The sequence below is a fragment of the Lepidochelys kempii genome, chromosome 7 (genome assembly GCF_965140285.1).
Source record: "Lepidochelys kempii isolate rLepKem1 chromosome 7, rLepKem1.hap1, whole genome shotgun sequence".
In the NCBI taxonomy this organism is placed as follows: domain Eukaryota; kingdom Metazoa; phylum Chordata; order Testudines; family Cheloniidae; genus Lepidochelys; species Lepidochelys kempii.
This window is the reverse complement of record NC_136386.1, coordinates 60,769,746-60,796,293: the sequence shown is the minus strand read 5'-3', so window position 1 is coordinate 60,796,293 and position 26,548 is coordinate 60,769,746. Positions and strand designations below refer to the sequence as shown.

The 26,548-nt window shown below is 43.5% G+C and overlaps 1 protein-coding gene across 9 annotated transcripts in view; it reads right to left on the bottom strand.

Annotated features, from left to right (window-relative positions):
• Window positions 1-26,548, bottom strand: part of TUBGCP2 (tubulin gamma complex component 2) — a 91,687-nt gene that overhangs the window by 48,694 nt on the left and 16,445 nt on the right. For 8 of the 9 annotated variants that reach the window (XR_012159936.1, XM_073353112.2, XM_073353111.2 and 5 more), the window contains 3 exons: window positions 26,177-26,353; window positions 21,707-21,866; window positions 6,916-7,123 (listed from right to left, as the gene is read on the bottom strand). Coding sequence is in view for 8 of the 9 variants with exons in the window: in XM_073353112.2 (XP_073209213.1) it covers window positions 6,916-7,123; window positions 21,707-21,866; window positions 26,177-26,353 (545 nt within the window). In the remaining variant the exon portion in view is untranslated. Of the gene's footprint in view, window positions 1-6,915; window positions 7,124-21,706; window positions 21,867-26,130; window positions 26,149-26,176; window positions 26,354-26,548 lie in introns of those variants that run through there. The other variant, XM_073353118.1, reaches the window with a different exon arrangement.

Below are 26,548 nucleotides of genomic sequence, written 5' to 3'. Positions count from 1 at the left end.
TTTTGTTGTTTAACCATCACATTTTTCTATTTTTTAAAAGTATTTCCTCCCCCTGGTGCTGTCTGAAATGTAGGGTAATAAGCTATTGCTGACTTCAAACATGCTTCTGATTCTAGCCACTGGGGGACTTTAACAACAATATTTTTTATTAAAGTAGCACCCAAGGGCAAACACAGATGAAGAACATTCCCTGCTCCAGTGAGCTTACAAAAAATACACACAGATGAAATCAGGGAACAACATACATGCAAATAAGCATGGTGCTGATCAGCACACATTAATTAGTTACGGGCTCCACTTTGGGTTTTTAATCTGGGAACACAGGTCGGGGAGAGGAATGGCAGGTATGGGGGAGTTAGCGAGAGTAAAAGAGTAGGAAGAGGAAGGAAGGAACAAGCAGTCCCAGCTCACCACCCACCTAGTCACTGTCACAGCAGGGCTCAGCAATTAACTGCTAGGTGGTAAAGGATGGGCAAGTTGGCAAAGTGAAAGTGAACTTGACATTGCAATAAACTAAGAAAGCAACTCAGTACGGTGGAGTTGAAGTGTCAAGGGCCGTGAAGGTGAAGCCAGTGGAGGGACATAGAGAAGGGGGTGATGTGATCAATAACAAGCCAGGAAGATGATCTTAGCAGCAGCAATGTGAATGGACTAAAGAAGGGCAAGGTTGCAGAGAAGAGGTGATTACTGTAGGACCTGGATGAGATTTCAGCTGCATAGACAGAAAGAGAAGGCTGAATCTTAGAAATATTACATAGGAAGAAGTGGAAAAATTAGACATGGTCTGGGTTTTTAAACAAGTTTTTTCCAAATTAATTAACATCCCACTAGAATCAGTCATCATAGCAGATTTTAGTGAGGTGTTGGACTCTTTTTTTGGACAAGTCAAGCTGGCCCAAGCATACACAGTCACATGCTAGAAGCATTATAAAAGATCATATGTAAAAAATAGGGTGAAAAGATGTCTAGAGGTTGCAAAAGCCTACAATGAAGGATTTTACTTTTTTTTCTCCTCTCCACATTCCACATATTCACAAATAGATTTCTTCCTGATTTCTACAAATTTGATGGACTCAGTGCTTTATAACAAAATCAAGTCTATCATGATCTCTGATCATGGACCAGCAATACTACAATTTCCCCCTCCCAAGACAAACTGGATTTGTAAAGGATGGAGACTGAACTCCTCTCTTTTGAAAGATAAACATTCTCAGTACTCTGTCACAGATAAATTAGGTTTTTCTTCAAACAAATGATATGCCAGAGATATCCTGATCTACCCTATAGGATAAGCTTTTATTAGAGGAAGGATCATTTCATACGCAGTGGTTAGAAAAAGGGCTTACCAGGCTCAGCTCCTGGAATTAACCAAACAATTTAAAGGTCTAGATTTAGAATGTGCAAACTACCCCTCCCAAGAAAATCTTTAAAAAAATTTAAAAAAATTAAAAAATCAGTGTGAAGTAAATAGATTGACTTCAGCACAAGCCAAATTTGCTCTTTTTAGACTCAAACACACACACTGTGAGTTGGGAAACAGAGAATAAAATTCTTGCATGCGGATTAAAAGTGAGAGGCCAAACATCCTGAATAGTATCACTCAAATCAGAATAAGGATAGGTTATTACTAATTAAAAAGAGCTCAATGATCAATTTTTGAAATTCTACCAGTACAATAATAATTCACCACCTGACCCAGAAGAGCCGAATAACATTGTTAAAACTCAACCTCCCACAAATCTCAGAAGAGCAACATGCAAGGCTGGCCTCTCCCTTGCAATTCGAGGAAATAATCAAGTTCATAGAAGAAATAAGCCTGGGCAAGACTACCCCCGCCAGGATGGCTTACTGATAGAATTCTATACAAGTCTCAAAGAAATTCTGGCTCCTAAGCTGCTATACATTTTCAAAATGCCTTAAATAAAGATATATTAAGTCCTACTATGAGGAAAGCCCTAATTATTGTACAATTTAAACTGGGTAAGGATATGCAAAAGTGTAATAACTATAGACCCATCTCTTTAATCAATACTGATATAAAATACTTTCAGAAATACTGGCTAAGAGGCTTGAAAAAGTAGTGAGTGATATGGTTCATCCCAATCAAGTGAGTTTTTTTTTTTAAAAAAGCATGATTCAGATCACACACATCAGGTGATTAATGTTATTGCATTCCACCAACATTCCAGAAATTCCCATGCAATCATTTAATCATCTTGATGCAAAGAAACTCTTTGACAGAGTGAATTGGAAACATCAGTTTTTTTACCCTAGATAAATTTGGGTGGGGAAATTCTTTATTTCATGGATAAAACTGTTATATTATAATTTCAACTCTCACATCTTAAAAAATAGCACAATATCCCTCCTTTCATCTTTTTGGGGAAACTAACCAGGAGTGCCTGCTCTCCCCTCTCCTGTTCAATCTAGCATTAGAATAACTTGCAATACTATATTAGGTAACACAGTATTTAAGGGATCAAATCAGGGACTCAGGAGACAAAATCCTTCCATATGCAGACATCATCTTATTTATTAAAGATCTGGATCAATCTATTCCAGATATCCTTCGAACAACAGATAACTGACAAATTCTCTGGCTTACAAGATACACTGGGATAAGTCAGAAGCAATGATGATCTCATTGGAGATAGTTGGAAGTGGCTCTCCTGTAGGGACATTTAGATGGCAACAGAAACTTCAGATATCTTGGCATCCTGTTCCCAAAGGAAATTAAGAACATATGCAAGGTTAAGCTAGCCTCAATCATGCGATTAGCAACAATTTAAATTGATGGCAGGCACTACCTCTCTCCCCTTTAGGAAAAATAAACAATTAAAATGAATATCTTTTCCAGGATCCTTTTTATTCTGCATTCCCTGCTTATCTATATTCTTCCCTTTTATTTTGCCAAAATTAACAACATATTCAGGTCTTTCTTGGGAGGTGCTGGTAACAAACCCAGACTCTCCTTACAAAGATTACAGCTCCCTGTCAAAAGAGGTGGGTTTAGATTTTCCAACTTCAAACTTTATCATCAGAGAATAATTCTTAGCCAAGCTGCACAGCAGCTCATTCCCTCCTGTTGTAGAGCCCCAGATCGGCTCCAGCTGGAAGAAGAATTGGTTGTTCCCTTATCCCTTTCCAATGTGCTGCACTTGGATTACTACTGATTCCCTAAAGAACAATTACCACTATTGTGGCAGCCAGAAATACTTTGCATATGTCCAGTAAATTTAAAAATCACCCCCTTCTACATAGCAAGGCCACTATCTGGGGTAACCTGAAACTCTGTCTAGCAGGCAACCCCATAATTTGGCCAGATTGCATTAGGAAAGGGATTTTGACTATCAGTCAATGTATTGAAAATTATACCTTCCTCTCTTTTACATTATTAAAAGAGATGTTCAATCTACAGACCAAGGTGGAGTGGGAATATATGTAATTTAAAAATCAGGGGGTAGCCGTGTTAGTCTGTATCCACAAAAACAACAGGGAGTCCGGTGGCACCTTAAAGACTAACAGATTTATTTGGGCATAAGCTTTTGTGGGTAAAAAACCATGTGCAACTGAAGTGGGTTTTTTACCCACAAAAGCTTAAGCCCAAATAAATCTGTTAGTCTTTAAGGTGCCACCAGACTCCCTGTTGTTTTAACTTAGAAATGCCATCTCCTATCTGTTTGGTTCCAATACCTGAGCTACCCTGACCCACCTGAACTGCTTTCATTTCTCCAAATATTATCCAGATTGCCAAGAACTACGGTAATACAATATACAAACTTGGACGGCAAATTTGAATTAAATAGATTTCCTAAAAAAGAAATGGGAGGAGGAACTAGGACAATTATTCTCTGCTAACCAACGGAAACGTATTTTAGCCAGTGCTCTGAGCTGTTCCTTGGACCTCCGTTTATGATTAATCCATCAGAAAAATCATATGGAAGATGCATTAGACCCCTCTCCGACTGTTCAAAACAGGTGCTGCTAAGTCAGACAAATGTTGGCACTGTGATTCAGCAGGTGCTAACTTCACCCATATACTCTGCAAATGCTTCTATAACTGTAGGTTTTGGGCAGAACTTAACTGCAGAGTTATTTTATTCTTATAAAATAAAATTGTCTTACAACCTAAACATATAATTTTAAACCTAATGGATGTTAACTGGAAGCCGAATAAATCTGAAAAACTTTGGCTAAGCAGACCACTAACAATTGCCAAAAATATAGTACTACAAAAATGGAAATCCAAAAAGTGACCAACAATTGAAGACTGGCACACAGATTTCAGAAGCTTGGCCCTCTTTCCGTGATGGCCAAGAAAAATTCTCAGAGATATGGGATGTTTTCCTGGAAGTATCTGAATGATCCTATTAAATGCTTCCTTCCTGCTCTCTACCCATTGCCTCCCCCCCGCTCATCCCTACACCGCCCTTGCTACTCTTCTTTGTCTTAACAATTTTTCTTTTACTAGTTGGATATTTATAAACAAAATTTTGTTTATACAAAATACAAAGAATTGATATATATTTTAACCTTTCCTAGTATATATATAATTAAATGTTTCAAATATAGCTATTATAAGAAGTTTATGTATAGTTTGTCATATTTTAAGAACACTAATAAGTTAACAGAAAAAGAAACATGGTCTGGATGTGAGAGTCTGGAGGGGGTGGAGACTGTTACTGGCCTGAGTGACAGGACTACAGTGATGTGATCCACAACTGCTGAATTGGAATTCATTTGCAAATTGGATACTATTAATTTAGGCTTAAATAGAGACTGGGAGTGGCTAAGTCATTATGCAAGGTAGCCTGTTTCCTCTTGTTTTTTCCTACCCCCCCCCCCCAGATGTTCTGGTTTAACTTGGATTTAAACCTGGAGAATGGTCAGTTTAGATGAGCTATTACCAGCAGGAGAGTGAGTTTGTGTGTGTATGGGGGTGGGGGGGATGTGAGAAAACCTTGTTCTATGCAGGAAATAGCCCGACTTGATTATGTAAAGAGTTGTCACTTTGGATGGGCTAGCACCAGCAGGAGAGTGAATTTGTGTGGGGGGGTGGAGGGTGAGAAAACCTGGATTTGTGCTGGAAATGGCCCACCTGTTGATCACTTTAGATAAGCTATTACCAGCAGGACAGTGGGGTGGGAGGAGGTATTGTTTCATGATTTCTGTGTGTATATAAAGTCTGCTGCAGTTTCCACGGTAAACATCTGATGAAGTGAGCTGTAGCTCACGAAAGCTCATGCTCAAATAAATTGGTTAGTCTCTAAGGTGCCACAAGTACTCCTTTTCTTTTTAGTGATAGAGAGGTGAGAGATGGGGAAGGTTTGGAGCAGGGCTCAGTTTTGGCCATGCTGAGTTTAAATTGGTGGCTGGACACACTTAAAGAGATGTCAGACAGACAAGCAGAGATGCAAATTTGGATGGATAAGAGTGGGGTCTGGAGTGGAGAGGTAGATTGGAGAGTCAACAGTGTAAATATGGTAGGCATCTGGATAAGATTACCCAGGAATAGGATAAGGAAGGAGAATAGGATGGATCCAAGGCTGAAGTCCTGTGGGATACCTATTGAAAGTGTGAGTGGGTGGGGGAAGATGAAAGGGAGGCATTGAGCAAATTATTAGAGAGGTAAGAGAACCACAAAAAGACAGTCACAAAAGCCAAAGGAGGACAAGACTTTAAGAGGAAGAGCATGGTTGATAGTGTCAAAGGCAGGAGAAGTCTGGAGTACAGGACCTGAGATCTGGCCAGAAGAGTTCACTTGAGGCTCTCGCGAGAACAATTTTTAGGAGCATAGAGGGTGGGAGCTACATGGAGCAGCCCTAGGAAGGAGCTGGAGCAAAAGAACTCCAGAGAGAAAGTAGTGAGGGTGTGTCTGAGGAGTTTGGAAAGGAAGGGAGATGACAGATTGGATGATACTTTGAAGGTGAAGTGAGCTCCTTTCTAAGAACTATCATTAATACTTATAGGAAAGGTTTGGCCCTGACATGGGCAATTATCACAGTTGTTTTTCTGATCGGGTGGTCCTTTAAGGACATTCAGTTGCTGATTTGATTACATTTGTTGTGCTTTCGCACGTAACAGGGGTGAACGCATGAAGATTGTCATCTCCTTTCCAGGAGTCCCAGGATTCTGTCTTCCCCATAGGCAGTGGATTGCACATAACCAACTTCGGTCAACATACAGAAGGTGTGGATATTCCTCCACAAATGGAAAATAAAAAAAAAATGACCAAATTGTGTTGTCTGATTTGTACCTCATCACAGTCACATCACAGACAACTGTCCCATTTATACTTAGAGCGGTGACACAAGGGCGATCCACCTAGCTACCACAGAAGCATTAGAATGGCTTTCAAATCTCAAGATTCAGTTATAATCTCAGCCCATGGCTTTTCAAATGCCATATGAAAGAAGAAGGATACTTATAGGGGAACTAGAAGTAAATGGATTACTCCACTTTACTTGATCAGTATATGCTGAGTGCCCCCAATGAGCAGTCACCCCAACCCCACTAGCCAGAGTTCAGAAGAGCATTCAGCATGCAAACACCACAAACTGCACTTTCTGCCCCCCATTTAAGACCCCAAAAGCCCAGAACCCCATTAACAGCTGTATTGCTAGGACATCACAACTACCGCTCCACTCTGATGACGCTAAGGTGCTGACCCAATAGAGACTCAGGTAGGGGCTGGGTTGTAAGCCAGCTGCACTACTTTGAGGAGCTCCTATTTTTATTTTACATCCCAATAAGTATAAACTAAACTAAGGTGGTTTCTAAACCAGGCAGCATACTTGCAAATAAAACATCTGCATAAAACATCACAAACTGAGATTCTGTAATTCAATTCTGGGTGTCAGACCCAACCAGACAGAGACATCCTGACATGGAGAAAACAAAGGCCACATCAGATACCTGGTCACAGTGGAGTAACTCGCAGCTACGGGAAGAATCCGGGTCACTAGCTCTTTGACTGACATGTCCAAATTGGGATCCACTAAGAAAGCTCGGTTCTGCCTGCCTATGAGAGGCTGTGCTGTGATGTATCTTCCATCCACGCCAATCAAGACATACAGCAAGTCTTCCACAATTGTGGACTCTTGAGAAGCTAAGGGTAAGCTACCTATTTGAAAACAGAGGACAAAAAGTACAAAATCTGAACACACGACAGAACTACTCTCAGTCCCTTTTCATTCCTCTGTGGCTTTTTGATTGGTATGCTCAGGCTAGATTAAAAGACAGTGAAACATGGAGGTGAGGTGCTGTTAAAAGGGACAGTATGCATCATTCTCCTCAATGGCAATGCTGTCTTCCCACCTTTTAGTACAAGCAAAGTGAAATTAGGTCTTGTAGTAAGGCTAAACCAAAGCAATCTTCAGGGAAGAGGGACCACTGGGCACTGAGTTTTTATTGAATGTTCAGAAGTTATCAAGAGACTTTGTAAACGAAAATCGCATAGTTTTGATCTAGTACTTGGACCTCAACAGAAAATACTATGAGTCAAGCAGAACAAGACTAAGCTACACACACAAAGATGAGCTAAGGGATGGAAAATAATTCATTTGGGGTAAAATCCATAAAATGACCGCTTAGCTTTCTAAACCAGAGAACAGAATCCTTTACTTTGTTTGTGTGCCAAAATGTAAGTTATACAGATATACATACATACCCAGCATATATGACCATGATAGCTAAGGAACAAATTACATTCACTTTGCACCTCTGATCTTCCCACCTGTACTCTGCCCACTAATCTAACTGCACTGGAACTGGGGAAGTACCAGTCTTGTCAGCAGTTTTCCTAGAGTTGAAATTTTTCAGTAAAAAGAAATGAAAGTTACTTACTTGTAACTGGAGTTCTTCAAGATGACTGAATATTCACACTTATGGACACTGCGCTGCTTGATGGAGCCCTATGGCAGAACGTTCTCCCACTCCAGGCAGTGCCTGTTGGAGCACTTGTGTACCCCCTCCTACTCCTTCTCTCGGTGTCTCTGAACATTCCGAGGGTGAGGCTACAAAAGGGAATGCTGTTCCCTCTACCACCTCAGTTCCTTCCACTGCCAACCCAGAAGGCTTGGATAGGACTGAGAAAAAGGGGAAGGTACGTGGGAAGTGTGACTATGCAGAGTCAATGCAAAGAAATATGATAACAAATAAGCAACCTTCATTTCTTTTTAGAGTGGTTCTAGATATTCCTATTTACAGGTAGATTGACAAGCGGTGCTGAAAATCCCTGAAGAGGAGAACAGAGTCCTAATTAAATCATCATCAAACCAAAGAAATGTAGGACTAGAAAGGACCTTGAGAAATCATCTAGTCCAGCCCCCTGTGGTAAGGCAGGGCCAAATAAACCGGGACCACCTGACAGTTGTTTGTCCTACTTGTGTTTAAAAACCTCTAACGACATGGATTCCACAACCTCGCTCAGTAATAATGATTGAGCCACCTCTCTGCCAAATTTGGCACCTGCTCTAGACACTAGATCCAGTACATAATGTTTAGAGAATGTGTGCACTGATTTCCAAGTAGCAACTTTACAAATTTCTCTAATAGGAACACGTTTAAAACAAGCAAAAGATGCAGCTACAGCTCTAGTAGAATGAGACAGCAAAACAGGCAGCTCAGGAATTTCCGTAACTCATAACACTGAACAATGCATTGTTTAACCCATCTGGAAGTAGTCTGAGCAGACACACCATGACTCATGATTCTTACAAAATAAACAGTCTAGATGACTTCCTAAAACTCTTAATTCTATCTGAGTGGTATGCAAGAGCTCACCTAGCACCAAAAGTATGTAAGGCAGACACTCCTTTATTATCATGAGGTTTGGAAAAGAAAACTGGTAAATTAATCGTCTAACTGATATGAAATTCAGACACTATTTTTGATAAAAACCTGGGATCAGGAGTAAGAACCACCTCATCTTTGTCAAAATTCATAAATGGCATAGGTTAGCCATCAAGGTATGCAATGCATTCACCCTTCTAGCTGATGTAATAGCAATAACGAAGACTGCTTTAATAGATGAATAAAATAGGGAACCATACACAAAGCGTTCAAGTAATGATCAAAACATGGTAAGCTGAAATAACAGCCAGATGAACTTTTAAAGACGAATTAGACAATCTTTTAGACGCCAAGTACATTAAATATGGCAAAATACAGGGTATGGAAGCTGTCACTGAAAAGTCAAATTTATCCCTCAACTAAGCAACAAATCTGGTCCATTTTAACAGCTAACACTTTCTTGTAGACAGCCTTCTAGAACTAAACAGAACATTTTGTACCAACGAAGAACACGATGGCTCAAGACTAGTCAAAGTCCGATAGCCTAACCTGTCACATGAAATAACTGTAGATTTGAACAAAGAATCCTGTCTTGTTGCTGTCAGAAGATATTTGGAGACCGACGAAGACGCATGTTTTATCTGTCTGACGGCTGATGAAGATCCATGTATCACTGCTGTCTTGGCCAAGCTGGGGCAATCAATATCATTTTTGCTGTCCTAACAAATCTTCTTCGCCACTTTCTAAATTAATGGAAAAGAGTGAAAGCATACAGAAGGCCTGTGATCCAGGGAGGCTTTGGTGCCAACTGTGCCAACTGGCAGAGGGAATAAGAGGTGCACAGGGGTTTACAGGGATCCCCTAGATCTGATGTTTACATGATAGCATGCCAAAGGGTGGCACATGAGGTCTCTATCAACAGCCAGTAATGCACTGGTCAACCTAATCACTGCAAGATATATGTATAGATGATATTTAAAGAGTTGTTTTCAATATAGATACACTATGTTCTTAAGGTATGTGAGTTAAGACAGGTTGCCAGAAGGTGATAAACAAGTTCTGTTCAAGCAGGGGGTAATGAATGCTTTTCTCTCAGGCTAGTCATTGCATATGATCTGAGAACAATCTGAGAACCAAGCCAATGGCTGATTCTATAATTAATGTGCAAAGCTCTTTCCCTGAAAAGCCCAGTGACTTTGGCTTGTAAATTGAGCTAAATGGAATCCCCATCCAGTGTTGGAAGTTCTGACATTATAATTGGTGAAGGCCAATTGAACAGAACACTCCTGAGAACGCTTGACCTGTTTGTTCACATGTTTAGGGCAAGTGTGTGACGTTGTACCCCATAATGCTTTATGGGAATATGACATAACCGGAATATGTTTTATGCTACAGGGCCTGTGCAGAGCAGTGAGTACCCATAACTGGCAACATGCAGAGCCACTCAAAGAAAAGACAGTTACCTTTCTGTGTTGCTCTTCTCCATTCCACATTAGGTGTGTGCACTCACCACATGCACCGGTACAGGTAGTTTTTCCCTCGGCAGTATCCATAGGGGAGCAGCTCTGGTGCCCTCTGGAGTGCCGCCCACATGGCATGGTATAAGGAGTGCCGCCAGCTCCCCCCACCCTCAGCTCCTTCTTGCCAGAAACTCCGACAGTGGGGAAGGAGGGTGGGTCGTGGACTGGACATGAGGGTGTAGCTGTGCTCCACTGTACTGAGGACCTAGCACACAGTTATCGCCGACCACGCCAGGAGGGAAAAGGAAAGGCGGTTGCAAAAAAATTGGGAAAACAGGATCCAGGAAACAGACTAGTAGGTCGCCCCTGGGCGCACCATCAAAATGACTTTTTAGCTCCTTGCTTGGAGCAGATCAAGCCCATCTGGGCAGAGGCTGGGGGCAGGTGGCTCATGCACCATCTGTAGCCCTTGGGCTTTTTGCGGGTGGGTCCTGCCAGGGATGGCTCCCTTGCCCCTGGGGAAGTTGCGGTTTGAACCGCTTACATGCTGGGCCTGGAACTTAGAGCCCCAGGATTTTTAGGGTGGTTCGGGAGTCCTTCAGTCCATGTAACTTCTTGTCCTTTTGGCCATTGAAGGAACCCGGACAGGAGCAGCCAGGATTCTCACTGCATGAAGATGACGGATGCCATGGTGCGGGCGGCGGAGTCTGCAGCATCAGATGCTGCTTGAAGGGCCTGGTGATTGACCACCCTCAACTGTAAGCTAGACAACGAATACATTTTTCGTCCAAACAAGTCCAGTCTCCTGGAGTCTTTATTTTTAGGGGTAGCTCCGGGTTGCCCTTGGCATTCCCTGTGGTTAACTGCCTCGACCACCAGGGAATTTGGGGCAGGATGGGAGTAAAGGTATTCGTGCCCCTCAGTGGGGACTAAGTACTTACGCTCTCCCTGTTTGGAAATGGGGGGCAGAGAGGAGGGGGTTTGCCACAAGGCGCTGGATATCTTCAGTACCCCTTTGTGAAGGGGAAGGCCTACCCTAGCAGAGGCTGTGGAGGAGAGGAAGTCAAATAGGGAGTCCACTTGCTCCTCCAACACCTCCACCTGCAGGCCAAGGTTGGACATGACCCTCTTCAACAGCTCCTGGTGCGCTTTAGCATAATCTGGAGGAACCGGGTGAGCGGGCTCCATGATGCCCTTGTCCAGTGAGGAGGAGGCGGCGGCGGCTGGTACCGCGGGTTCCATGACACCCATTGGTGGTCCGACAGGCTGTTCACCTTGGTCCACATGGACTTTTGGGGTCTTATCCCCCAGGGCCTCAGCCCCTGGAGGGAGTTGTGTCGTTGATGCCACAGGCCTGTCTGAGGCTCCTGAAGCCGAGCAGGCAGGCTGGGAGGGCTGGGTGAACGCCCACGGGTTTCAGAGGTACCATGGGCCTGGCCACTGGGCAGAGTTTGGTACTGACAATGCAGGCAGCACCGAGGGTCTGGAAGACTGCCCTGCCAATGTGGAGCCTTGCTCCATGCTGGAGCCATATCCAGAGCGATTGCTGCCCAGTGACCCAGATCCACTGGAGCGGCAACCATGTGCCTGCCAATAATCACGGTTGCGTCTAGAGGAGGGCTGGTCCGAGCATGACATGTGCCTCCATGGTGATCTTGGTGACCGTCGGTGATCCACACCTTGCGCTTTGAGACCGGTACCAGGAGTGGGACCTGGAGGTATCACGGGCCGGGCGCCAGGGACACCTCCCTGAAAACAGTGACACCTGTCCCGGGGATTGTTGGCAGGGACCATTGCTGCGGTCCTCTTATCGTTCCCGGGATCTGTAACAGCGTTATGGTGGTGCGTGATGGTGACACAAAGGTTCCGATCCCGACGTTCCTGCCGGGTGACGTGTGCCTCTGAGGTACCTGTGCAAGGTAACTGGCGAAGTCCGCCTCAAATCCCACTGCTGGTGCCCGAGTTCCAGTGACTTAGAGGGCTCCAATGCGTCTGCCTCCCTAACTCCAATGCATGATAGCTTTGAATGGGTGAGTGGTGGCAGGACATTCCCCACGATGGGGAGTGGTACCATTGAGGCAAGGGTGGACAGAAAGGTCCCAAGGCAGGCTCACCCCGAGGTCTGGGCACCACCAGAGCTGGGGTGGGCAGGACTGCGAGAGTCAGGATCTCCTGCAAGAGCCTGGAGCACTTCAGGCATCGACAGCACTTGAAACTGATGAAGGCCCGCCTCTGTGTCCAGGCTTCCGATGCCACAGTGCTGGGTTGGACCTTTGCTCCGGGGCTGGAGTGAGCACCGACTCCAGCAGGAGCACTTGGAGTCTGATCTCACGCTCTTTCTTGGTCTTAGGTTTAAAGGACTTGCAGATTCGACACTTACCACGTATGTGTCCCTTCACTGAGGTACCTCAGACAGCTACTATGCGTATCGCTCACGGGCATGTACCATTTGCAGCAATCGCAGGGCTTGAAGCTTGGGGACCCGGGTATGCCGCATGCCCCAGCTAAGTCCCCGACGAGACTAACAAAACTCTAACTACTGCTAAGGGCTAACTAACTCGATTACTAACTATGTACACTATGAGACAGGCCAGTCCTCGCTTACAGACAGCCCCCCAACCTGAAGCAAATATTCACCAGCAACCACACACTACACAACAGAAACACTAACTCAGGAACCTATCCTTGCAACAAACTGCGTTGCCAACTCTGTCCACATATCTATTCAAGGGATGCCAGCACTGGACCTAATCACATCAGCCATACCATCAGGGGCTTGTTCACCTGCATATCTACCAATGTGATATATGCCATCATGTGCCAGCAATGCCCTTCTGCCATGTACATTGGACAAACCAGGCAGTCTCTACGCAAAAGAATAAATGGACACAAATCAAACATCAAGAATTATAACATTCAAAAACCAGTTGGAGAACACTTCAATCTCCCTGCACACTCAATAACAGACTTAAAAGTGGCAATTCTTCAACAAAAAACCTTCAAAAACAGACTTCAACGAGAAACTGCAGAACTGGAATTAATTTGCAAACTTGACACCATCAAATTAGGCCTGAATAAAGACTGGGAGCGGCTGGGTCACTACAAAAAATAAATTTTCCCTCTGTTGATACTCACACCTTCTTATCAACTGCTGGAAATGGGCCACATCCACCCTAATTGAATTGGCCTCATTAGCACTGACCTCCCCACTCAGTAAGGTAACTCCTATCTTTTCATCTGCTGTGTATTTATACCTGCCTACTGTATTTTCTACTCCATGCATTTGATGAAGTGGGTTATAGTCCACGAAAGCTTATGCCCAAATAAATTTGTTAGTCTTTAAGGTGCCACAAGGACTCCTCGTTGTTTATGTACACTAGCTTTGTAAGAACTCTAGTTTGTATGAATGAAGCCTACGCAATGCTAGTAAGAGCAGTGAATGTTCCGTGCACTGTCACTGGCGGCAAGAAGGAACTGAAGATGCGTGGAGCCAGCGGCGCCCCTTATACTGTGCCATGGGGGCGCCACTCCAGAGGGTGCCAGAGCCGCTCCCCTACAGATACTGCTGAGGGAAAAACTTCCGGCACCGGTGCATGTGGTGAGCACACACACCTAATGTGGAATGGACATGAGCAAGCACTCGAAGAAGAACCTACAGTGCTACAAAAGAAGCCTGTGACCCAACAAAAGTTGACTGCAGTGTGAAAAGGCACAGGCTCTCAGAGCAATGCACTGTCAAGATGACTACACATTAGCTGTAAGGAAAGTGGTAGAAAAATCAGAATCCCAAGGCTTGAGAAGGTCAGGGAGCACCATATGGTTGTAGCAACCAAGCCACAAAGCAGGGTGGATAAAAATCAGTGATTTTTAAAATTTTTTTTAAAAATCTGATTTTTTTTATTTAAATCTAATTGTTTTGATAAAATGTTTGAGGAAAAAACCTATCTAAAGATAGTTTTAATTAATATACATTATAGCTCAAAAATATCTCATCATGGAACAGGGATTATAAATTCTAATTCTATAGTATGAGACAATATATTCATGTAATGTTTAAGAAAAGTTTTGTAAATGAATTCCAATAGTTCATGGATTTTACGGGGTACCAGGGGCTTCTGTATAGATTATTTAAGTTAATCTTTCTATCTATCTACCCAATGAGACTCAGTGCTCACTCTAGAAGAGACCATCAGAGATGCTTAGTTTTGCAGTTCTCAAACTGCGGATTTGTGTCTCCAGAGATAACATGCCTGTTAACAGCAAAAATGTTTTTAAACAAATAAATAAATATAAAGAGGTGAGAAACGACAGACCTTGTCCCTCTGCAAATTTGTGTACAGAGTCAATTCCTTACCTCTCTCTAAAAGTGAAAAGTTTCAAAGAGTTCAATGAATAGAAGATTGTTGGGGGAGGAATAGATCTGGACAAGAAGAAGTCTGGAGATAAATGTGAGAAGGGAGGGACAGGCAGCAAAAACAAAAATGAAACTGTTTGAGCAGCATATTCCAAAAGTCTTGAGGTCTTTCTGAGTGTAGCCTTCATTGATTTGAGATCTACCATTCCATTCTCTCACTAGAAGGGAAAACCTATAATGGCAGCATGCCGTAAAAAAGAGATCCAGTTTGGGAAATAAGATCCATTCAAGAAATATATGTTTGCTGATGATGTTTTAAAGAAAGTCACACCAGTGAACTGGTGGAAGTCACTTAAGCACTTGGATTCAGAGACTGTTGAAGTGATAATCTCACTTTTAACAGCAGTAGCTTCTTCTGCTGGTGTAGAAAAAATATTTTCTTCCTTTGGACTAATTCAGTCCAAATTGAGAAATCGTTTGGGACCTGAAAAAGCAGGATAACTTGTTTTTCTTTTCCAGATTATGAACAAACAAGAAAATGAAGGCAAAGACGACTGAGTTAGCTGCAGAAGGCAATATTCATATTCTGATATAGCTGTAAAACTAATCTAAAAAGTTTTCAAAATAAATCACTTAAAAATGTATAGTGTATACCTTCTAAAAATGAAACCTACATCTATCTCTGAGTTGTAAAGAATGTGTGTTAAGGTTATAACAACCAACAAGAATGCACTTTTATATAGAAATCCATGATTATATTGAGTCTTCCTGACTAGTGATTTAAATCAAATCCACCCTGCCACAAAGCTTAGTTTACGGAACCAGGGAAGAACAGACACCCCCATTTGCATGTTCTTTGGGCAGGAACTGTCTTTGCCTATGGGTCTGTACAGCATCTAGCACAATGGGTTTTCAATTTTGATTGGGGTCTTTGTGTGTTAAGCAATATAATAATCCTGAGACAAGACAATTCATTATAGTTAAGGTGGAAAGCATATCACATTATCCTAAGAGTTAAAAATCTTACTTTTTTTTTTTTGTATAACTTCTACTTTTGTGTAAGTACTAGAACCCCCACCCTAGTCAGTTATGGCAACTCTTAAAAAGGAACCCAAACATTCGAAAATATGGAACTGCACAGCTAAAACCAACCAAACAGATGCACCAGAGGCAAAGAGATCTCAGAAACCCCTTTCTGATTAGAGGGCTACTTTGTCTGAGCGCCAAGCTCACAAACAATTTACATAACTTGCTGGGCATAGCAGCTGAAAGGAATCTCCAGAGCTGCAGCCATTCTCCCCATCATGTCCCAGGAGGCTCCAGAGTCATTTGGAGGAGGAGAAGGGGTTAAGGCAGCCTCATCATGGGATAAGAGAGAAAGGAACACACCTGAGGATTGTCTTATCCTCCTTTTCTGAGACATAGCCTGACTCCATATCAGGTAGAACTACTGATCCTACAGGCTCATGGAAAGGAGGCCAAGGGATTCTTCTTGCAGGAGCCTCTGCCTTCTTGGGAACAGACTTCTAAGGTGAGAAGAGAGAACTGATGGAGAGCAACTGCCTCCAGGCCAAGACCTCCAAGGAGCACAGTACCAGTACAGAGAAATTCTAGGTAAGATATGAACTCATCTCAAGATGATGTCTGAGGTTCCTAAAATGATCCTGTGTCTGATCTAGACTCCCAATCAAGATGTTCTGAGAACTCCACAGCATCAGTTCAGATCCAACAGGAACTGTGGAGCTCAATGTCATTGGATCCATGACTTTCTCCAGAAAAATGGTTACCTACCTTTCCATAACTGTTGCTCTTTGAGATGTGTTACAGATGTACATTCACTGTAGGGGTGTGCATGAGCCTTGTGCAGAGTTGTCAGAGAACATTTTCCGTCAGTGGTACCCCTGGGGCAGCTTGAGCACCTTCTGCCATTGTGCGCAGGTATAGAGAGGGTGGAGACACCCCCAACCTCCCTCTGGTCCTTCTTACTGGACAGAATCCGATAGAGAGAAGAAGAACTTGGAGATTTAACTATTTTATTTCTTCGAGTGATTGCACATGTCCATTCCACTGTAGGTGACTTACAAGCAGATTAATGTGGAGGTGGGTTCAGTCTTCGTGAGCAGCCGTTATAGAACAACCCACCCGAAACTGGCATTGTTCTTGGACTGAAGGGAAACGGCATGATGAGCAGCGAAAGTGTGAACTAATAACCAATATGTCACTTTGCAAATCTCAGATAGTACTTGTGCCAGGAAAGCTGCTAAAGCTGCTTTTGCTCTAGTTGAATGGGCCAATACTCTAGGGAAGTGGTGTAATATTAGCTAACTGGTAGCACAAATGAATGCAAGAGGAAATTCAGAAAGATATCATCGGAGTGGAAACTAGACTGTATTTCATCCTGTCCGCAAGTGAGACAAATAACTGTGTTAAGGATCGAGAAGACCTGGTGCAGTCCAAGTAGAAGAGACTAAAGCCCTCCTTACATTCAATGACAGAAGCGTGTCCTCATCTCTATCCATATGAGAAGAAAGCTGGCAAATAAATTTCCCAGTTCAAGAGGAAATTGGAAACCACCTTTGTCAGGAATTTTGGGTGAGGGCGGAGGTAAACTTTATCCTTATGGGAAACTGTATAAAGAGGCTCTTAAACAAAGGCTGTCAACTCATCCACTCTCCTTGCTGAGGTTTTTGCAACCAAGAAATGCCACTTTCATACAGAGGTGGAGTATGGAGCAATACGTGAGAGGTTCAGAGGGTGGTCCCATTACTTTTGTTAGCACCTGGTTGAGATCCCTTGGGGCAACAAGTTCTTGTATCTGTGAGTATAACCTTTTTAGAAATCTGATAGTTATGGGGCTGAAAAAAAGCAATCTATTACCCACTGAATGGGGAAAAACAAATAGCTGCTCGATGTATTCTAACAGGACTAACTGTCAGATCTTGATATTTTAGGTGCAATAGATAGTTCAAAACATGCTTGCTCAGAATCTTGCTCTGGAGAGACACATTTCTATTAAGACCAGATAGAAAAACATTTCCATTTAGCCAGGTAAGTACACCTGGTTGAAGGCTTTTTGCTATTTAGAAGTACTTCCTTAACGTCTTCTGAGCAAGCACTTTCTAATGGTGTTAACCATGAAGCATCCATGCTGTCAAGCAGAGGGCTTGTAGATTTGGGTAGAGCAGACAGCCAAGGTCCTGGGAAATCACATTTTGATCCAACAGGAGAGACAGAGAAGGTCTTACCGACAATGCTAGTAGGGCTGAGGTCTAGTATTGCTAAGGCCACGCTGGTGCTATTAGTATACGGCAAGCATGGTCCTGTTTGGTCTTCCATGAGACTCTGGAGAGGAATCGTATCGGAGGACAGGCATAGAGCAGGGAATAAAGTGTTTGTAAAGCATTTGCCATAGAGCAGGAAGTAAAGCATAGTATAAGGCAAGCAGTAAAGCGTTTGTTAATGAACCTGGCTGTGACCCCCTGGGGAGCAGAACTGATGGCATTTTCTGTTGGCCTTTGTTGTAAACATATCCATAAGGGGAGCCCCCCACAGCTGAATGGTGGATCTGGCCATTCACGGTGAATTGACTTGTTCAGGTGATCTGTCGATATGTTCTGCTCTCCTGGAAGGTAAGCAGTTTTTAGGTGAATAGAGTTGGTTATGCAGAACTCCCACAGGAGAATTGCCCCCTGGCACAACTGCACTCAACACTCTTTACTTTCAGTTTATGTAGAACATAGATGCTGTGTTGTCCATTAAAACTACCAGATTTCCCCGCATAGTATGTGGGTGGAAGGTCAAAACAGGCTAGATGGACAGCACATAGCTCCCTGACGTTTACATGGGTCCTCAGATCCTCTGAAGGCCACAAACCTTGAGTTCACACTCAAGGTTCCCATATATGCCACCCCTGCCCCAAATGCAGGGATGAGGCATCCAAGACCAATGTATACATTGGTTGTGGGGGAACAAAGGGAACTGAAGAGGGACAGAGAAGGAGGTGGGAAGGGAGGACAGAAACAAATTGAAGGGAATATCACAGATACACTGTGCTTAGGACCCACCAGTCCAATCCAAGAACAGAGGAAGTGGGATAGATGATTGGCAAACATATGGGAAGGAACAGATGAGCCTGTAGGAACAGTAATATTGCCATCAACAAACCTGTCAAAATGCACGCTTAGAATGAACTGCTTGTCAAGAGGAACCTGCTGTCACAAAGGAAGAGGGGGTGGAGGTGGTTGATGCCAGTAACTCCTGCCCCTTTTTCTTGGAAGGTCTTGGGGCCATGGGATAAATGTCTGATATCTCTGAGCCTGCTGGGGCTGGAACTCCTTCCTCTTTGTCACAGTGTATTGACTGCAAGCAACTTCAGAGTTTTCCTTGAATCTTTTAGGCTACGTAGCCTATCGTCCATTTTTTCCACAAAGAGGCAGTCCCTTCAAAGGGCAGATCTTGAATGTTCTGCTGTACTTCAGGCGGAAGATCGGATGCCTGCAGCAAAGCTGCTGAATCTGCTATATCCAAGCTGTCCTGGCCACCAGCTTGCCCTCTTCCATCACCACATTAAACTCCTGCCTGAAGTTCTCTGGTAGCCTGTCTTTAAACTTCATATTTTCCCACAGAGAGAAGTCAAAGCGACTTAGAAGAGCTTGCTGGTTAGCAATTCTAAGTTGTAGCCTTATCATCTAATAAAGTCTGCAACCAAACTAGTCCAGTCTCTGATTCCTTCCTCTTTTGCGTTGATGCTTGGTGCCCCTGCCTCATTCACTCATTATCTGCTGCCACCACACCAAGAGCCTGGGGAGGGTGAATGTAGAGGTATTCAAAACACTTAGAAAGGACACAGTTCGCTGTAGGAGCTAGGGAAGAAAGGGTGTGCCAGAGTGTTCTGACTGGCTCCAGAATTGCTTCATTAATCAGGAGCATCACTTTGGAGGGACCCGTCGAAGCTAGTATGTCCACTAATTTGTGAGATTTCTTGCAGACCAATTCCACCCTAATGTCTTACACTGAGGCCACCCTTTTAAGCAGTTCTTTGTGAGCCTGGTAATCTTCCCGTGTCAGTGAATTGCTCACCATCTCTAAAGCCTCATCTGGTGATGAGGAAGACAATGCACTAGAATGCTGAAGCAATGTCTGGTCTCTCTTGTGGTGGAGCTGTCTGAGCAACTTCCAGCTGCTTGGTACCTGCACTAGGTGTCAGAGAGTGGTATCTGCGGTGACGATGATCTCAGTACACCCTCAAAGAAGTCAACTGAGGTGGGTGAGGTAAGGTCCTACCAGGAGAGAGACACCCCACAGAATCCAGAAAGGCCACTGACATGGTGGTGAGGCCCGTGCTTGCACAGGCCATTGTGACTTGAGATGTGCTCACTGCTGGGACTATGAGACCCATTTCGAATGGGACACAAAGACCCAAACTTTGAGTCTGAAGGAGATGACTCTGAGTCCTGTGACAAGAGTGGAGCAGATTCTGTGTGGACAGGAAATAGATAAGCATAAGCTGAGCCTGGGGATGGTAGTACTGAGGATTTTAATGGTGGATTTCCTCTGGAATGTACTGGCTCTTAGGCACTGGAAGTGTAGAGGGCATCAGGTTGCATGCTCTAGCGGAGGTGGTGTAGGAACTGCAGTCACCAGTATTGGCTGAAATTCTTCCTGTATCGCCAGGGTCACTTGTACAGAAAGACTGAGTAGTTCTCTGGCAGCTGTGTATGCCTCTGGCATCATCGATACTTGAACTGGGTCTTGACCTTGTTGTCTTTGCATAGGAACTTCAGGGTTCAGCTGCAATGGAAGTGGCAAAAGTTCCAAAACTGACAAAAACCCTTTTCAAGATGAGGAGCATTCTGGGAACACTTCCCCTCAGAGTATCCCCCCGAGTCTTTGCCTCTAGGTGGCCTTGGCAGCAATGATCTTGCTGAATGGGGTACCGGGTCTTTGGAAGTTCTCTCTCTTCTTTGACAGATCAAGGTGCTGCAGACATCTCGGGTGGTGTACTCCATACTTAAAGTGTAGCATTCAGAGCATGCTCTGAATCAGATGGCTTGCTGCCTCCATAGGAAGACACTTAAAGCTTGTTGCTCTAGAGAGGCTAAAATCCTTTACAAATGTGATACCTGTCACTGACCAGCACTGACCTGGCACACAACCAACAGGACTTAATCCCTGGAGAACTAGGCATGGCTGCAATACCGGTCCCAAGACTCAAATTTGGTCCAAAAAGGACCTAAAGCTAAAACCTATCACTAACACTAATTATACACTCTATACCTAACTAAAGAGAACAAACTATATACAAAGTGTGAGGGGAAAAACTTGCAATATCAAGATTGTTGGAGCTCTCTAACAACTGTCACTGGTGGTATGAAGGAACAGAGGTGTTAGGGGTGGCTCCATCCTCTTATACCTGCACCCAGTGGTGCATGATGGCAGAGGGCACTCGAGCTGCCCTGATGGGTGCTGCAGAGGGAAAATATTTCTGATATCTGCGCACGAGGCATGCACACATACCAACAGTGGCATAGACATGTGCAATCACTCAAAGAAGCAGCATCATTTTCATCTCCACAATGCTGGGGGAAGGTGGCTCCAGAGAAAATCTTGCATGAACTGATCCGACAGATCCTATGAGTATACAGTCAGGACTAGCACCGTGACATTTCCAAGTCACCCTACATCCAATACCTCAGAGCCATCAGATGACATTGATTCCTGGAGCTTTGGCCAGATGTTTCTGACATGCACCCAGGTGGGGATGAGTTATCTGAATGGCCACGATCTCAGGTGACCCCATCTTTCTGAGGGGCTACAGTATCTGAAGAAACGTGTCACACTGGGATCTGACTGGAGCAAACAGATGTGTTATCATCTGGTTTCAAACATGGCATCCAATAAAATTTTGGGGCTGGGATTTGGTATTGACAAATACTGTAAACAAAGCTTTAAGGCTTTTCTCTCAGCCCATTTCTTACTTAGCGGAGTTAACCGGAGCTAAGCTTTCTCCTCATCTTGAATATTTGGTGAAATCTGAATGAGACCAGAGAGCAAATGCACTGAATAAAACATTCGTCATTTTCGTCTGTGTGATACATACCTATAGGCACTGTTGCGTCAGTGCTTAAACTGGATCCAGTTAAGAAATCCCCATTAAGTGCAGATCTCTCATACACCCAGGCTGGAAATACTGGAATAGGCTGACAAGAATTCTTCTTGTTTTGCTTGTCTCGGAGTATCTTTCGTATAAGCTCAAGAGGCTGTCAGAAAGGAGAGAGGGGCTTCTTTAAAAACACCGACCTGGAAAAGCATCATTTCAAACCAGACATCAATTACAAACTGCTGAACTAGTCAATCTGAGGACAACAGTGGAGAGAACAGGATGCAGGACCTGGCTACTGGTTATAACACTGCAGGGCTTTTTTCTTTGTATGCTCAAGCATTTTTAGAAGCTTTGTTTATTTCACCAAGTAAAGACAAAACAGCCTGGTTTTCCCATTCCCAACTCTAGGGCTCAGTCACTATAAGAAGACAGAAAGGCAGGTTAACTTTTCTGCCAACAAGGGACTGGCCAGTACCATGGAAGACGTCATTTTTGCATTTTGCCATTCTCAGGTAGAGTTTACCAGTGTCCACAGAATAAACTGGTGATTTTAGAGTTTTATTTCTCAGCTGTGACAATTTACTATGGATTGAAATCTGGGTCACAACCCAGAATTAAATCCCATCTTCCAAATTATGAAGAGAATAACGTGTTAGCTAACAAACCACAGAACAGCTCTAGTGATACTGAGAATCTGAGGAAATGCATGGCACTTTCCCACCCTAATGCACCATTCTCCCTGGTAAACGTGTGACACATTCCACCCCTGTACACTGTCCCCTGCAATCCCTGGCAAACACTGACCCAGTGCTCCCCACAATATGCAGATGCTCATAAAAATATCCTAAGATCTACCTGATGTAGGAACTGGCTTTGCTGGACTCTGTGCTTCTCATTTGACCAACCCCAAATATCCTCTGTGATGCGATGAATTCTCTATGTTCTTATCTTTTCCACTTCTTTCTCCTCCAACAATACCATCACCTCCACCTTGGCCAGTTCCATCTCCAAACACTTCTGGCATTAGTAGGGCTAGCCTTAAGCACAAGCAAAGCAACCAGATGCTTGGGGCCCTCTATTGCATGCAATCTCCCTTTCTAAAATTAGGACCAGATGAGGAGGCAGCTCATGGTCTGATTCCCTTCTCCTTCCAACAGTTTGGGCTTCTGAGCCTAACAGTCACAAAGCTAATCCTGAGGACTAGACACTGGCAGGAGTTCTAATGAGAGAACCAAGGACTGAAGTCAGATGCACTGGCCACTAGTGACTCCAATAGGACAGCACATCACACTGTCCCAGGGATAAATGTCATGAAGACACTGGAAGAGGAGTGTGTATTCAAGGTGCAACTCCACAGCCAGAAAAGAACCCTATATTCTTGATGGTGAATCGGGGTTGAGGACAGCTCTTATACTGGATTTCTGTACTTCCAAACCATATTACTATCACTGTGTCACACTCTGGGTGCAACCCACACCAGTTAGAGGTTGTCATCACTTGCCCTGTAACCCTGAGTGCCTTAAAATTGCTCTGGTGCTGTAGCTGGATGCTCCCAGCCGGCATACAAGATGAGTATGTGTAATAAGTTGCCCCGGATCAGTTCTGACTCCAGCAGCCTGCTTGTTACAACACAGCCACATTCTGGACTCCACCTGCTTAGGGTCATCTTGCCAGGTATAACCAAACCCCTCTCAGTGCCCAATTTTCCCAAAACTGTGCACTCTGCAATGTCCAGCCCCTTTCCTGGACCATTCAGAGGAATAAGATTTGTTTGCTCCTCTAAAGAGACAAAGTGCACAGTTTATCACTATAACTGGAGTTAACTATCACTTCAATTCTAACACAGCACTGGGTTGGTTTCAATTAAAAGTAAAACAAGTTTATTATCAAAAGGAAATAGGATTTTAAGTGAGTTCAAGTATAAAGGACAGAGTTAGAAATAGTTATAAGCAAATAAAAGTGAAAAATGCTTTCTAGAGACCAAAACTTAACAAAACTACAGTCCTGGTTCAAAGTTAGATTCTTACCACATCACCTTCCAGGACATGGCTGACCACACACTTGGTCAGGATCTGCCACCAAGTCCAAAGTGCTCCGTTCTTTTGTCTTCTTCGATGAAAGATAATCTGAGGTTCTTTGCCTCTCTCTCTTTTATGGTACAGTGAACCTTTAATTGGGGGTAACTATCAGGAGAATCCATTTCAAAGTTCATTCACGCCATAAGGAAGGAGTTATGGAGTCTTGTGGGGAAGGAAGTTCCATGCTGGCTTCTTTCCCAGCTGGTTTGTTAAAATATAAATTGATCTGTTCCTGCAATCTCCCCACTGACATGATGTTGAGTGGTTATCTCCTCCCCTTGTTAGCTTGATGGTTCTGTTTACCTTTTATGTAAATGCATTCCCACTGTCTTTTAATGTACCTTGGAAGTACCTTTGACTAGGTTGGTGTAACTTCAGCCATGCCTTGCAAACACACTTCAAGATCATAATTCCCAGTATGTTTGCAATTTTGAATTTGTCCTCTGTATATACACTACAGAATAATATTAATGATCAGTATGTTATTAGCTTTCTATTGATAAGTTACATGACACCTTTTATATACAGGTTATGATATTAGTGAGTGGAGGAATACTGAACGGGTCAGGCCAGATGAAACTCTCTACCAGATACCTCTCAGTTCCTTGCCCTCCTGCACTGGGATTCTGTTATGATCATATACAGATCCACAGAATCTGTGCGATGCTCCAGCTTTTAAACAGTCTCTTGGAGGAATCTTTTCAGTGTGCCAGACCACCAAAGGGTCGGTCTCTTCCTTCAGAGTAGGCCATCTGGCCTCACTGCCTCCAAGACTGAACCTCTTGGCTCCAGAGTTTCTGCTTCATACTGTGAGCTCTGCTCAATGAGTCCAACTGAAACAGACTGCTGATTAGAGACTTGCACATTCTTTAGGGAATGACACATCCCAGCAAGTACTTGCAGTGACACCAAACAGCATTTTCAAAAAAGAGCAGGATTTGTGAGTCAATTGGAATACAGAATTGGAAGCTGTCATAAATATAAAGGGAAGGGTAACCACCTTTCTGTATACAGTGCTATAAAGTCCTTCCTGGCCAGAGGCAAAGTCCTTTTACCTGTAAAGGGTTAAAAAGCTCAGGTAATCTGGCTGGCACCTGACCCAAAATGACCAATGAGGGGACAAGATACTTTCAAAGCTGGAGGGGGGGAAAAAGGCTTTTGTCCGTCTGTGTGATACCTTTGCTGGGAACAGATCAAGGATGCAAGCCCTCCAACTCCTGTAAAGTTAGTAAGTAATCTAGCTAGAAAATGCGTTAGGTTTTCTTTATTTTCACTTGTGAAATTCGCTGTCTGAAGGAAATGTGTATGCCTGTTTTTTGCATCTTTTTGTAACTTAAGGTTTTGCCTACAGGGATTCTTTATGTTTTGAATCTGACCACCCTGTAAAATATTTACCATCCTGATTTTACAGAGGTGATTCTTTTATCTTTTCTTTAAATAAACTTCTTATTTTAAGAACCTGATTGCTTTTCGTTGTTCTTAAGATCCAAGGGTTTGGGTCTGTGTTCCCCTGTACCAATTGGTGAGGATATCATTATCAAGCCTTCCCCAGGAAAGGGGGTGTAGGGCTTGGGGGAATATTTTGGGGGAGTAGGACTCCAAGTGGTCCTTTCCCTGGTTCTTTGTCTAAATCACTTGATGTTGACAGTGTTTAATTAATCCAAGAGTAAAGACTTTGTGCCTTGGGGAAGTTTTAACATAAGCTGGTAGAAATAAGCTTAGGGGGTCTTTCATGCAGGTTCCCACATCTGTACCCTAGAGGTCAGAGTGGGGAAGGAACCCTGACAGAAATCCTTGAGTTAGCATAGAGAAACAAATGTTAAAACATAGTCCATGTTGGTCTAGCTAGAGCAATCCACCATCCAAGCTGTAATGGACTCCCTCTTAGGCTCTGTCTCTCTGACTTCTTTTTCAGTCCCAGATGAGAGCAGCCAGCTTCTTCCAGAAGCCCACTCTTTATGCCCTCCCAGTCCTCTGTCTCCAGGCAGGGCCATGCTGAGTTTGCAGCCCCATCTACCTAGTATTGAGTGTCAATTGTTCAGTCATTGGGGCTTTCATTGTCCCTTTGGAACCCATTTTGATCTGTATCAGTTTCAATCAGTTCCTTAATTATACTATTTACTGCAGACCAGATAGCAAGGTGACACCCACACCATGTCCTGCGTCCGGCCGCCTCCCCCCCCAACACAAGAGAAGACTTATCCTTTTTTCTTCCACTGGGAAGCAATGCAAAGTACAGAGGGAAAGTGAGGCACACATAGGATTCATAAAAATATTACAGAAAATTCACACTTTGCCACAACTACACCACAAGGTAATAAAAGATAATGATTAAAGCCCTACACACTCAAAGTAGTCTTGTATCTCCAGACTGTGGAAGAGATAGTACCTGCTGTACACTGGAGCTAGTTGTTACACTGCCAAGTTGCTTGCGTAACTCCTCAAGTTCTTGCATGGATATCTTGGAAGTGGTTGACGGAATGGTAAAACTGGTACTACCACTTGTTGTGGCATTCACTGCAAGTTCCGCCCTTTCCTTAGCATTCTGCTGTAAATACTGGAGTGTCTACAAATACACAACAACAAAAAGAACTTATTCATGAATGCAGCAGAACAAGGATTTAGACAAGATGCTCTAGAAATATCCAAAAATGATAGATCAGAGAGACCTTCACCCACATGGACACAGTCATTGCACATCTCACCTCTCTTTCAACAACTCCTTGATTCAAGTATTTTATAAGCTGTCTTTGTGCAAGAT